At 34.1% G+C, this 14,205-nt stretch overlaps 1 protein-coding gene across 2 annotated transcripts in view; it reads left to right on the top strand.

Moving 5' to 3' along the window:
* Positions 1–1,333: 1,333 nt before the first annotated feature.
* LOC142336035 (uncharacterized) overlaps positions 1,334–14,205 on the top strand; it is a 45,666-nt gene continuing 32,794 nt past the window's right edge. For both annotated transcript variants that reach the window (XM_075384533.1, XM_075384524.1), the window contains exons 1-3: positions 1,334–1,656; positions 2,086–2,361; positions 7,097–7,315. In XM_075384533.1, the coding sequence (XP_075240648.1) occupies positions 1,470–1,656; positions 2,086–2,361; positions 7,097–7,315 (682 nt within the window). In that variant the 5' untranslated portion in view covers positions 1,334–1,469. The remainder of the gene's footprint in view (positions 1,657–2,085; positions 2,362–7,096; positions 7,316–14,205) is intronic.

Below are 14,205 nucleotides of genomic sequence, written 5' to 3'. Positions count from 1 at the left end.
AGTTGTGTCAGCGCTTTGGAAGCTGATGGTCCAACTTCACTAGTGAATGCAAATACAATTGGATAAAAGGTTGCCTTCTCAACATCAATTTTTCTTGATATATATTTGTTCTTTTTAATACATTCGTGAAGCAGTTAGGCTACTGCTTTCGAGGCCATTTTTGGCAAGTGGATTGAAAATTTTAGCTTCAAAGTAAGATTTCTGAAGCTGGATTCCCAAAGTCCGTTAGCCTTGATGCCTAGTCTTGCATCATCATCAGTTTTCGTTGATTTAAAAGCAAAGTTTCCCCCTGCAATGGTTGAAGATGAGGTTCAATCTCAACATGAGGACTTGACAGATCACTTGACAGATTCCTAAAGGAATCGAGAACTTATTTGTGTCTCTCTGTGTGTGTCCTCCTGTCGGACAATGGAGAGCATGTGCCGCAGTGAAATTTTCATTGCATGCGCATAATGGCGTGTTTATGGGTCCCGACCATAGCGAAGGACAATGCCATCTCAAAACTCGCTTTTTTAAGCTCAAAATGATGTCGCTTCAATGGCATAGCGTTTAGCTAGAAAATATATGTTGGACTCAGCAGGTGCAACTTTGGACTTGTTGCAGTTGGAATTTTTGTAGACTGGAAATTTTAAATAAGTAAGTTTCAAATGAATCCTGTTGTTTTTCATACTGTGAGTTGGGGCTTTGTGTAAATGCACATTAACGATCTGATCCTCGATTATGTAATTTAGTGCAATCTTAAAACAGCTACAGTTTTTATTGACAAGTACTTGCTGAAATTTTTGCATCTGCTGGAGAAAGATCCCGGGTTTTCTCTTTATTCAACTTCAACTTTCTGATAGTCTCAAGTTTTTGTGATCGTATAGTTTGAATAAACAAATCGAACACGGGATAGGCGTAAATTTCTTAGCATTACTTACTGAGCTCTCAGTTTACATCATTTCGTAGCAATTGTAGTAATTTCTAGTGCTTCCAAAAAATTATTATAAGAACTCTTAATTAAAAAATTTGATAGGTTTTAAATAATTCACAGTACCGTCCTGAGGATAATAAAGGATGCCTATCTAACAAAATCTTGCCATATAATCTTTAGATATTGGCACATGACAATCAGTTTGACATGAGTTTTTATTTTTGAGTGGTTGCGCACTTCTTTAGTTAATGTTTTTGTGATCAGTTCATTCCGTAGCTACATAGGCAATCGAAGCATGTTTGGAGAACATCTGTTGTTGCTCCAGGCCTACTTAGTATGCAATGCTAGCTAGCTTAAACATTAATGGTAAGATTTACCCTATTTGCGAAGAATCAGTAAATTAGACAAATATAGATTGATTTTGTATTTGTGATCTTTCAGAACCAATTATGTAGAACTAATATTACAAAATGGAAAGACATGGAAATATCGGTCGGCCTTCAAGCTCTGGCTAAAATTGTATATTCAGGAGCAGTGATAAGTCGTATCTAAAAGTATGCCCTCGTTTTCATTACCATCCATATCGCCCAGAGGTGCGGGTACCCTGGCAGATGGTGTTCAAAATGGAGCTGGGATGCTTCAGGCAATCAAAGAAATTCCAGTACGGCTGCAGACAATGAGAAAAAGACATCTCTTGTTTCTGATTCTGTCAGCATCTGGTCTCGCCTCTGCTTTATTATTTTGTAAGTCCATATGTGTTTTCATCTCCTAAAGATTGAAACTGTTATTGTTATCGCTTGATTTTTTAATTGCTCTCGAACGAACTTTGAAGCAATTATCGTAAACGTGTGTGGCTTTTTTGTGCAAAATTTTCACTTAGCGCTTTTCTAGAAAATTGTTTGACTTCCTGATCAACTTTTTCACACTTCAGTTCTTCATTTTTGAGTGATCTCAGTTGCTCTCGTTCTAATATCAGGGTTGGAAGCAATTGCGTAAGTTTTTTTGCAACCATAAAACATTTCTAAGCCACGCCCCTTCTAAATTAAATGGCCACCGTCTGTCGTTCAAGGGCAATTCATGCTACGTTAGTCTGTTTATTATGTTTAACGTACATTCATTACGATGCTCATGTAAAGAATCAAGCTAGGATTTAAGCTTTTTGCAATGTTTAGTTTTATACAAACGAAGGAGCGACTTGGCGTTGAAACGCGCAAAATCGAGATCTGCAGTGTCTGCTCCTCCAGAAGGAAGAAGATATCGTTCTGATAAGCCAGTTGGACAGGTGGACCCTCGACATACATCTTCGGTTGCAAGTACCACCTCGACTGCTCGTAGACAACTAAGCCGTGAAGAGCGCTTGTCTTTGAGATCACGCAGAGGTGGTGGCGGCACTGAGAACAGACGAATATCTAGAACCAACAGTTTTGACAGGGCTTCCATATCATCAGGTATTAAAAGTTGAAACATTTGATCATTGTCACCAAAGAGATATCTCCAAATATTATTCATCCCTTGAATTTTGCGTGAAATGAAGGTGACATCGATCGATGAAAAGGAACTCGTTGCTTTGAGACGAATGTTCGTCAGTAGGTTTGACGTAGACTGAGGAAAATTTTGACGTAGACAGAAAACGGCGAGAACAATAATCGTCTAATAATCGCGAAGCTTTAGCAAAGCTGTCGTCGATTTCATCGTAGTTTGGGGCGCTGTCTTTTTACGATTCGAAGAGGAGGATTGGTGGAGAGTCTTCTCTTTGAGCGATAATTGTTAATGTTTTGAGAGTGTCTTTAAAAGAGGATGTAAATGTCACTGCCGAACGTGAAAACTAAGCGTTTAGTTCAAACGGTTGAACATATTGGAAAGAATAGTGAGTGCTTTTCTGTTCGAGTCGTTTTTTCAGAGAAAGCAAGAAAAGTAAGTCTGCAAAAATTTTCGCTAAGTTTTTGATCACGTGAGGCAAACGTTTTTGATCACGAGCGGCTTTTTTGAAGCAGTGGTTTTAGATTTAGCTCACTTAAAGTTTTTTCTGATCAGGTGCGTTGCAAACCAATTTAACGAGTAGCCGTGCGTTTAGGAGCATTTTAGTCATTTTCAAGCAGTTTAGACTTTTATGTGCAATCTTGAGCTATTTTTGTGAATTCGCAGTTTTATACGTTTTTAGTGGTTTTCAAATATATACTGTAAGGAGTATTTTTTGCTTCATAAAGTGTTTATTTTGCCTGTTGTGACCTTTTTGTTTGGTTCATATCAATTCAAGTTAGTGTTAGTCGACGAAAATTCACTTAATTCAGTCAAATTGTTGCTCATCTTGAGTTTTGAGTTTTTGAGTTTTTTTAAAGTTTATTCTGCTGGTTTTTCGCCTTTCGGAGATGTTTCACATGTCCGATGGTTTAATTAGATTTTTCGTAGGGCATTTTTACTAAATGAATCAAATTAATGATTGGACAGGCCACATTTTTATAAATTAAATGAAACATTGCTGTAATTTTTTAGTTCTCCTTTCTGTTCTTGCTTTAAGTGTTTTACTGCGTTTCGGTGCCATGCGGGTGCTCAATTATTAAACAAAAACTGTTTTCTAAAGTTTTTTGTTGACATGTGGAATTTTGACTTTGATTTTCACTGTTATTTGAATTTTTGTTTTCGGATCTGACTTCTCTCGCTCAGCAACTGAATTCCATGCGTGACGTTTTTTTGCAGTGCTATTTACAGTGAGTTGGTAGTACTTTTGTGGTTATTTTTTATGATAAGTCGTTTACTATAATTATAAAAATTGCTTTCGAAAATTCGTCTTTGGAAACAATCACTTTTGCTCGGCTGTTACTCAAGCATTCATCCTCTTCAATGAGGGAGTTGTTCTAACACTCGAGAGTTGGTTGCTTAATAATAGCCCGACATATTTTGTTAAGTTTATTTTCGACACAGTTTCTTTGGTGGAGATATATAAATCTAGCACCAATAAAAAAGCCTTTGATAAATACGTTCAAATACGCTTCCAATACGCTCTGGTACCTGAAGTAAATACATGTAATAACTTGAAGAATATTTGCTTCTCCGATCTCTAGTGGTTTATGGAATAATTTCAGCAATAATTAAATTTGGATATCAACATCTGAATTTTTTTATTTATAAATTTTTTAGGGACTTAATAATATTTGCTTTCGAGAACCGAGTCAGTGGCAAAACATCTTCAAAAATTTTTATGGCTAATTAGACAACGTTCAGGTTATGGCAAGTATTTTTTTGTTTTCACTATTCTTTGCTTTTTGACTCATTCTAAGTTGGTGTAGATTTTTTTTCTCGTGCACTTAGCAGTTAGCGTTTAAATAAAGTGATTTGAATTTTTTGTTTTTGTGTTCTTTACATTATAAAGAAAAAGGAAAATTTTGTATGCGTTCTTTGTGTTTTCAAAATTCATTTGACCAAGCAAATTTTCTCCTTTCTTTTTTTTCCAAAAAATCAGATATGGAATGCTATTACTCTAGCTCTGTGATTTAATTGGCTACCAATTGACCTCGCAATTGTTGGTGCTTTACAATGAAACTTTGAATTCTTTTGTGCTTTTATCAAATTACCAATAAAGTTTGAGAGGTGTGAAGGAACATAACTAGTCAATTGGACGTAGGTTTTTCGTGTCTCCAGTTCGTGGTTTCAAACAGCAATCTAATAGCAGTTTTACTGGTCTTTCAGATTAATCGATTTTTTGAGTTATTTTTGAAAAAGAATACATTTAAATTTTCTGTCAATTTTTGTCCTAAACATTTTGTCTTTCTTCTGATTTTATGCTTCTCGCGTAAGTTTTCTCGGTCAATTTGTAACGAAGAGCTATTCTATAGGTTTTGATCCCATGAAGTGACACTTGAAAACTAGACATGGCAGTTTTCACTGAAATAAATTTACAGTTTTTTTGATGTTTTAATAGCCGTTTAATACGACTGACAAGTATTGGGTGGGTGACTGATATAACATATTTTTCTGAGAAAAGTAATCGGACAGTTGCGTTTTAGCATTTTGAAGAAACGCCAAAATTATTTTAATTTTGTTTGTCTATTTGGTTTCTTCATTTTTGTCTACCTTATGTACTGTTTTCTGACTAATGTTGTTTCTTACTGTTTTGTTGATCCGTTTTTATCAAGTTTCGTTTTTTTTGGCGAAAAAGCCTCTACGAGTCGATTCCGGATTTCAACCGGCTGTTTAATTGCTCTTGAACGTAGTTCATATCATTTATTGTAAACGTGTGTGTCTTTTTTTATGCAAAATTTTTGCTTGACAATTTTGACTTCTCGAGTGACTTTTACGCCCTTGACTTTTTGCATTTCGTGTGATCTAAAATTCTCTCTCAATCACAATTTCAAGCAGCTGAACTCAATTGGCGGCAATTTAATACTAAAAGTCAAAGGAAAAGTGCGCCCAAACTGGTGTCATTTTTTACTTTAAATCTTAATAGTGGTATATGTTAACCTCTATTGTGGTTATTTGAAGCGCACTATGGAACTTCTTAGTCCCATTTAGGCTCCCCCTCCCCCCTCCGACTGAAGCAGGATACAATTGATTAGAGCTCCCACTAGTCGTTCAAGAGCAATTCTTCCGACGTTTAGTTGGTTATGTTTTTTTTAAATTGATCAAGTGTCAGGGAAACAAGATGTGACAATCAACGCTCACTTGAAAACTAGTGTGTAGTTCTATTTTCTCAATAAAAGTCAAGAAAAGAAAGCAAAGTGAGACGAGAACATTGTTTTGAGAGGAAGTGAGAAAAGTCGTTGCGTCAAGGTTTTTCGAAGCGTGCAAAATTTTTTCCTAATGTGACATGTTTAAAGCATTTTAAAGTTTTCAATCCATTTTTTGTTGACGTGAATTTTGCAAATGTCGACAATAGATCAGTTTTGACGATTTTAAGCATTTGATAGACTTTTAGAGATGCTTTTATGACAATTTTTGTCCCCTTTTTGACGCGTGATAGCAATTTTTAGAAACTTTTTGCTGTTCACGGATAATTCTTTGTTTCTTCATGTTTTGGTGAACTTTTTATATTGCAAAAAATAAGCTATTATATATCAAAATTGGTCTGTTTTTTATCTAGAATTTGTCATTTTAAATTTTTTGCTGTGTAGGCAAAATGTTTTTTTTTTCTAATCAGTTAAGCTATTACTTTTTTCCTAGTTGCAAACGTGGAAACGGTTTATAAAATGTGTAGACAATATTCCTAACGGTTTAGTTTTTCAGTTTTCAAGAAAACTTTAAATATGCAAACTAGTTTCTAATTCTGTTAGCTTAGATCGATCATACAAAAAAGAATATTCAGCTTTATTGAAGAAGCCGAAATTTTGTTTTCTCGATTTTCTATTGTGTTTTTTCAAAAAGATAAGTTACAAACCAAGGTTATCTGCCAACGCTCAAGCGGACGGATTCTTTTCAATGACATAACTCTAGAATGGAAAATTTTTTTGACGTATGTGGAAGCTAAGGTCGTTTTATTATCATTTCTCTGCTCTGGTGTCTGAAATTTCCAGCTCTGTTTGTATTATTTATCCAGTTTGATTGTATAAGATAAAATTAACCCGCCAGAACAAGATTGAAATGCTTTGTTGATAATGACTTTCAAATAAATTGTTCAGCAAAAATGATATTGTCTTGTCTTTTTCTGTGCTGTTCTGAGATCTTTTCTGCTGTGGCGTTATTAACATTCTAGCTACTTTTCACTTGTCGTTTGACTCCACAGCGCATTTTTTGACTTTGCAATTGAAGCTCCCAATAGTTGTCACCAAATTGATAAAATTTTGAGCGAAAACGTAATCAATTCTAATTATCATCAGGCAACATCAGTTAATAACGGAAAAAAGTTGCTCATTTTGTCTCTGAGAAATTTGTTTTCTCTTTGTTCGAATGTCACCTGTATTTTGCAGAGAACGGAATGTTGAATTACAATCTTCAAATCTTTGATGATTAACACAATTACTCTAGAAATGAGTAGACCTTTAAATTGGTAGTTAGCAGGAGCATGACGATGTTCACATGCATACATGAGGATGCGCATGTATGATAAACACGTTTTCCAGGATTTCATCGGGTCCTCGAGTTCATTATGATTTGACCGAAACTGAGAACCGTAATTTGAGAGAGTCGGTAACCAAGGAAGTGCCCTCAGTTCAAATGTATGGGGAATGAGTAATTTTGAAAAATTTGTAGTTCGATCGACCCGGAACACCGTGGAAGACAGTGTTCAGTTGTTGGGCGAGCTTAACATGAGTCACTACAGCGATGTGCTAAACAATTTCCAAAATGAACTGGAAGCTGCTCTGTTCCAGTACGCCAATCGCAAACACACTTCTTCAGGTGCCGTAGTGGGAAGTGTCAGAACAAGCGGTGCAAGTGGGGTAGGACAACAGGTAGCAGTTAGCGAGGGAGGTTAGCTTGCAAAAATTGTGCTCCATGAAATTGTTGCTCATTTAGGTCCCAATAGACCATTGCTCTCTGAGGAAAATTGTATGAAGATTAATGGTTTCAGTCCCGATAAGAACGGTTTCAGATCCGATTAGAATTTCTTGCACGTGATTAAATGCAGAGAGCAAGGGGCAACGGAAGAGTACGTTAAAATTCCCTGAAATTAAAATGTGTTAAGAGAAACTAAGTAAAAATGGCAAGGAAGTTGAAACTCAATTTAAGGTTGCTGACAACTTCAGCCAAAGGTTTCAGATCTCATAAGGTGCTGTATTATTCACAAGCACCATATTTCAAACCCAATTAGAGGGATTCACGAATATTATTTTTTGAGATTAAAGAGAGAAGATAGCTTAAACATCAGTTTTCAATCTTAAACTTACGTTGAAATCTTAGCAAACATGAATTATTAATCTGAGCTGAATATCAATTTTGATTTATGATTTTACCCATGGTAAGCCTAGCTTTTCTTGAGCACCATTTAAATATCCCTTAATTATCATTTGCTTAATATATTTCAATATTAACAGGAATTTTCTAATCACCATTTTAATTGACAATTAACTTGGTTAACATAACGAAGTTTCTAATTATTAATAGCCGCCCTCATCTTCTCAGCCGGCTATTATAGCGCTCCTATTTTTTACAATTCAACGAATTTGAATTGTATTGGTGCGCTGTGTTTTTTTAAGATGTGTTCACACATTTTTCAATGACTTTGATCCTTCAAAACGGGATAAACAGGTAAAGCCCAGCAGGCATTAAGTTTTATTAGAGGCCCAAAGTCGGTTTTAGTTGTCCTTCAAGTGCTTATAGTGGTGCAGCTGCTGGGATGGACTTAATTTAAGGTTAAAAGGTCATTTTTAAGAGTTTTTGGGCTCAAAATGTGATTTTTTTGAGTTTCGTTGTGATTTTTTGAGTTTCGTTGTTTGATTAGTCTTAGGTTGAAGTTTTTAAGAGTTGATTAGGGTCGTTTGCGACACAAAATTGCTTGTTATGACCATTTTATGAGCTATAAGTTTTGGTACTACAAACACAAACTCGCGAAAGGATACTAATTTTTGCAATTTTTTTCAGGTTTTTTGAAAATGTTTGTCATTTTTTGAGTTTTTTTAGCCCTAGGTGCCAAGAAACCTCCTCTAGAGTTTGATAAAGAGTTTGACGATAGATTACTGCATATTTTCTAGTGGTAATGAAATGGTTTTCAACTTTTTGCCATCATGAATGTTTGCATTTTTTGACAACGTTTGCAATTTTTTCATATTTTTTTGACATTTGTTGTCATTATTCAAGTTGTTTGAGTCCCAGGGGCCAGAAAACCTCATTAGCGGTTGGGTGAAAAGTTACTAAAAAATTTTTAGTTGCCATGAAATAGGTTTCAACTTTTGAATATTACAAATTTTAGCAATTTTTTTGACAAAATTCGTAATTTTTTTCGGGTTTTTGAAAATTTTATTCATTTTTTCAGTTTTTCCAGCTTCAAGGACCAGCCAGTCTCCTTTGAGTTTTGTTAATAGGGCACTTCTTAGTTTCTAGTAACAATGGAATGGTTTTTAACATTTTAGTGTCTCGAATTTTAGCATTTTTTGATAAAATCTGCATTTTAAGGTTTCCTAAAGTTTTTGTCAGTTTTTGATATTCGTCCATTCTCAAGTGCAAAAAAACCTATTCCACGTTCTGATAAAAAGTTACTGCATTGTTTTTAGTTTCAATGGATTTGTTTTCAACAATTTAACCTTTCGACTTTTGGAAGTTTTTTTAAAATTTGCAATTTTCAAAACATTTGTATTTTATTTTTTCTTGTCCCAGTAGACAGGTAACCTCATCCAGTGTTTGATAGCATGTTATTAAAAAATTATTTAATGCTAGGGGGCAATTGAATGGCTTTCAACGTTGCAATAGAACGAATTTCTATTTTTTGAAGTTTGAAATTTCTGAAAGTTATTGCCTATCGATCTATGAGCCAGTGAGTTTTGTAAAGCTTGGAATTGGGTTACTGGATAGCCTCTAGAGACATAGAAATAATTCTGAAGATATTTTTAGCGACAGTTTCTGATAATTTGCAATTGATTTCTTTTTCTTAAATTTTCTGGTCATTTTCGAGTTAATCATCGATCTTCAAGGGCCAATGAATTTTTTTCAGGTCTTGCAGATATAATACTGGACCGATTTCAGAAACAATAAATGATTTGGAACATATTTTTGAAATAGGTATTTTTAAACGGAAAACATTTTGCCTTAGGTTTGAAAGCTTCGAGTTTTAGCAATGAGTATATTTTGTTTAGTTTTGATTCCTTTAATTTCTCAATTTTTTAGATGATTTTGTTTGTTCTGGCTGGAATTGTTCATTTGATCTGCTGGTCAGATAGAGTACGTCTGAGTTTTTCATCCAATTCTTTGAATTGTATTTCAGGACTTGTCCTGCTATGTTTTTTTTTACTTCGTCGTATAAAATGTTTCGCTTTACTTCATTTTGCCGCTTTTTCAACATTTTGCGTGATATCTTTTTGACTTCTCTAGGCTAGTTGCTCTCTTCTCTCATTCTGCTAAAAGTGATTTTGAACATCAGTTGCTGAGCAAAGCAATTCAAAATGAACAGAGTCAGTATAAAAAATTGAAGTCAGAAGTAGAACCGGGATAAACCCATAAAGCCCAATTTTAGATGCCCGCTATTTGAACGTCGTTCCTATAAGTCTTAGTTACCATCTCTAATGCTTATTGGTATTGATAGTAGCCCCTGTAGCCTCTCTCTAAGAAACAGAAGTACGTTATGTTCAACTACGAAATGCCATCAAAATAAATCGGACTTAAAAAATGTTTTTGTACAAAAATCTTTTTTTTTCAAAATCTTCTATTCTTTCAATCCCAATCATGTTTATTGGAATCAACAGCGGCTATTTTCCGGCAATCTGCCGGGTATGTTTGGCACTAGCAGCAGCATGCAAAAATGCTTAGGGTAAAAACTGTACTTTATGTTTTTGGGTTCTTTTTGTTCCAACCCTCCGTGAACGGGAGGGGGGGGGGGGGGGGTAGAAACATCGCTAGCTCATCTTTTTTGTCAAGACTTTTCACCTTAGGTAATTCAATTGAATACATTTAAATTCTACGATAAATATACTTTTAATAGATTCTGTATTTTCTCAAATGTCGGGTCGCAATATCAAAAAATGCGCAAAGAAAATACCACAAAGTTTGATTTTTATCCGATAAAGTTTTTTCTTTGGGTGTGTTGATACGCATCACATAACGAATGTTGAAGCAAACTGATTAAGTTTCTGATATTATAAATAACTGCTCAAATTATCATATTTTTGTTGATACTTATTGTAACTCTTTTTGACATTATGCACTAAAAATGGTTTCACATAATGAGATTTTTTGAAGAAGTGACTGTCTTCTGAGACGATATTAAGGTTACGGCAAATTAAGTCTACGGAGTTCCATCCGTTGTCGCCTTCATCTCATACATTTGATTGGTTCCTAATTTTGATTGCTTCTAATTGATTACTTAATCTCAACTGGTGAGATTCCCTCTTTTTTGAATGTTCTTTGAAATAATTTTGTGATTTAGTGCTATATATTAATAAAAAAAAAACTTTTAATAATAAAAAATGTCTGGGAATTATTTTCTGCCGTTCTCTTCTGTCCGTAATGCTTCTTATTTTCAAGCTTCATTGGACTGATTAACTTTATTAAATGCTACTATTAGACAATTTTGAGATGAGAAATTAGCGAAACAGACTGTGGCTTGTGATATCTTCCCCTGCCAATCAAACTTAAAACATTTGTTTTCTAATAAAAAATTTGAATTCTAATTTGTTTCTTTTGCTATCATTTTTTTGACAGCTGGAAGTTAAGGGGCTGAAGTGGGACATTAGAGGGAAAACATTTTGTTGAACAATTTGTTTAAAGTATGAAACACTGTCTGGTTGTCAACTGTGAATCGAGGGTTTTTCTGCTTTTGTTTGAAGTTTGAAAGCTAAGTCCAAACTTAATAATAATAATAATAATGAAATTTTTCAAAAGGCTGAAAACACAGTCAAGGTATATATTTAGCAAAAATTTACAACCTTTTGAGATAGCATTATGCAGACATTTAGTCCTGCGAGTGATGTCTCCTGAGCAAACAATTGATGAGTCTCACTGCAGTGATAATTACAAAAAGTTGAAAAATATGACTTCTGATTTATGGCCACTTCGCCGTAAAAGTAATCCCTGGCATTTTTTGTTTAGAACAGAGAAAAAAAATGCTCCCAGAAGAAACTTAAGAGATGATCATTATCATATATATATATACAAATCCCGGAAATCGTGCAACAATTTATCCAACCCCTCTTTTTTGCATCTCATTAACAATATCAAAATGTTTTTGTCCAACTGAACGCATTTATTGAAAAGTAATTGTACCCTATTCTCAATTTTTATTATTTGAAGTTAATTTTTCTTTCTCAAAATGTTCAGCTTACTAGTGCTGTTTTGCAACTTTGAGACTTCTTCTGTTATAAAATTATTTACATCGGAGTATTCCTATTCTCGTCTCAGAATTTTTATTAATAACTTAAACAACTCATAGATATGTAGTTCTCTAATGCAGCAGATTTTAAATTTCTCTATAACCGTAGCCAGGCTTTCATATTTTTTCAAGCTTGAAAGAGTTCCGAATTATCATTTTGTGTTGCTTTCCAGTTTTGATTAATTGTTCGCAGTGTCGTAAATTAAAACACCATATTGATAAATTGGTTGAATGTATGTTCTATAAACTTGGTATAGCTGATTGCTGTTGAAAATACACGCATATGATATATAATAGACGCTACCTTTGAAGCACGTTTTAACTATTTTTTGCAGTGTATATCAAATTTCAGTTCATTGTCAATTTCCATTCCAAGGTATCTGCCATTTTTCGGAAATTTTTCAGTCAACCAATTTCTTCCATTTTCAACAATTTTAGTCGAAAAATTAATTATAACAGTTTTGTCGCTGTTTAGTGTTAGTCTGTTGTTTTTCAACAAAGATTCTATTTTCATATTTACATCCTCGTTGCCTCCGGCTCAGATACCATTGTGAACCAAGTTACAGTCGTCAACAAAGAGAGTCAATTTAGCTTTAGTCTCATCTACTCCTAGATCATTTACATAAATGAGAAATAAGAGAAGACCTAGTACACTACCCTGGGGAACCCCAGTGCTTACTAATTCTATCGAAGATTTTTGTCTGTTCAAGTCAACATTTTGTTTTCTCTTTTCCAAGTAAGAGCGTAAAAAGTTACCCCTCAAGCCGTAATTTTCTTACTTGGCAAGCAAAATTATTTGCTTCTCTCGGTTGCAACTAAAATTATTTGCTTCTCTTATTCTCTCGGTTGCAACTAAAATAGCATTAATCGTACTTCTTTGATCCTGAATCCAAATTGATTAGGATTTATTAATTTCTATTCAGTTAGAAATTGGTTAATTCGGGAAAAAAAGCTTTTCAAAAATTTTTGCCAGTGCCGGAATGATAAGAGATTTGGCGATAGTTATTCACATCGTTTGTTTTTTCCCGTTTTGTATATAGGAATTACTTTGCTTGTTTTTAGAATTTCCGGAGTTTCCAGATAGAAAACACTGGTTTACCAACATTGCAATCCATTCACAAATTTGCAATCCATTCCGAAATTGCAGGATTTAGTTTCTTCAGAAGGAAATTACAGTGTTCAAAAATATGTGCACTTTTTTCTCTTTCAGGCTGGCAATAATATTGAAAACCTCTACTGCATTGCAATCCTCTAGATATAAAGTAAAGTCACAGCAAGGAATTTCACTGTGATAACCGTTTTCAAATTTTATTGACAAAATGGTTTGAATCGTGATGAAGTATTTATTAAAATAGTCTGCTGTTGGACAATCAGAAACTTGACTTTGCATTTTAACTCGTTGATCACACTGAAAAAATTTTTGAAGTTTTTATTTCTTGAGCAGCTCCATTTTTGATTATAATATTGGGATTTTGCCTCCCTGAACAAGAATTTTACAAATTTATTTTGCTTCTCAAATTTTTCTGCATTGAGTTCATTTGGATCTCTCCTGTATTCCTTGAGAACTTTTCTTTTCTTTAAAAGTACATTCCTAATCCGGCTAGTTATCCAACTGTTTTCATTTTGAGATTTTTTAGATGGGACATACGTAATAGGCACAAATTTTTGAATGAGTTCGTTAATTATCTCAACAAGTTTTTGCCAGTTTTCCTCAGTTTCATTGAATTTAAAGCCCGGCGCAGATTCCATAAATTTATTCCATAGCCAGTAGTTTACATCTAGCAACACTTCTTTTTTGTTTAACTTGTTCCATGTTCTCGATTTTAGTGTTAGTAGAATTTTGCAACTCGGAAAATCTAGTTCTATGAATAATGCGGAATGATCATTAATTTTTAATTCTTTGACTTTCGTTTCTGTTTAATAGCCGCACAGCGATAGCTGGGACTATTATTGGCCTTCTCTTGGTTTTTTTTTATTTCGTCGTCATGATTTTTGTTACGACCATATGACGTCACAGCCACTTTTTGTTCATTCGTTCATGCAATTTCAACTGAATTGCATGTGTGACGTCATTTTTCGCTTTTAGTGGAGCGAGTTTTTTTGTTCATGCGCGTGATTAAATTTTTGGTCACACTTGACTTACCTCACTCTCAAAAATGACTTCCTCACTTTGAAATTGACTTTTATTTTAATTCAAAGAGATAAGGTCAAATGGGTGTGTGTCACTCTAAATGAAGGTTATTTGAGATCAGCTATTAGAGGCAGCAATAACTTAAACAGATTTTTAATCAAAATATAACAGATCAGCCTTCAATGAAAAGACGAATTTTTTTGGTCTGTCTTT

The sequence above is a fragment of the Convolutriloba macropyga genome, chromosome 1 (genome assembly GCF_964194025.1).
Source record: "Convolutriloba macropyga chromosome 1, txConMacr16.3, whole genome shotgun sequence".
Taxonomy (NCBI): domain Eukaryota; kingdom Metazoa; phylum Xenacoelomorpha; order Acoela; family Convolutidae; genus Convolutriloba; species Convolutriloba macropyga.
The sequence above is the reverse complement of the archived record's forward strand: the minus strand, read 5'-3'. Positions and strand labels throughout refer to the sequence as shown.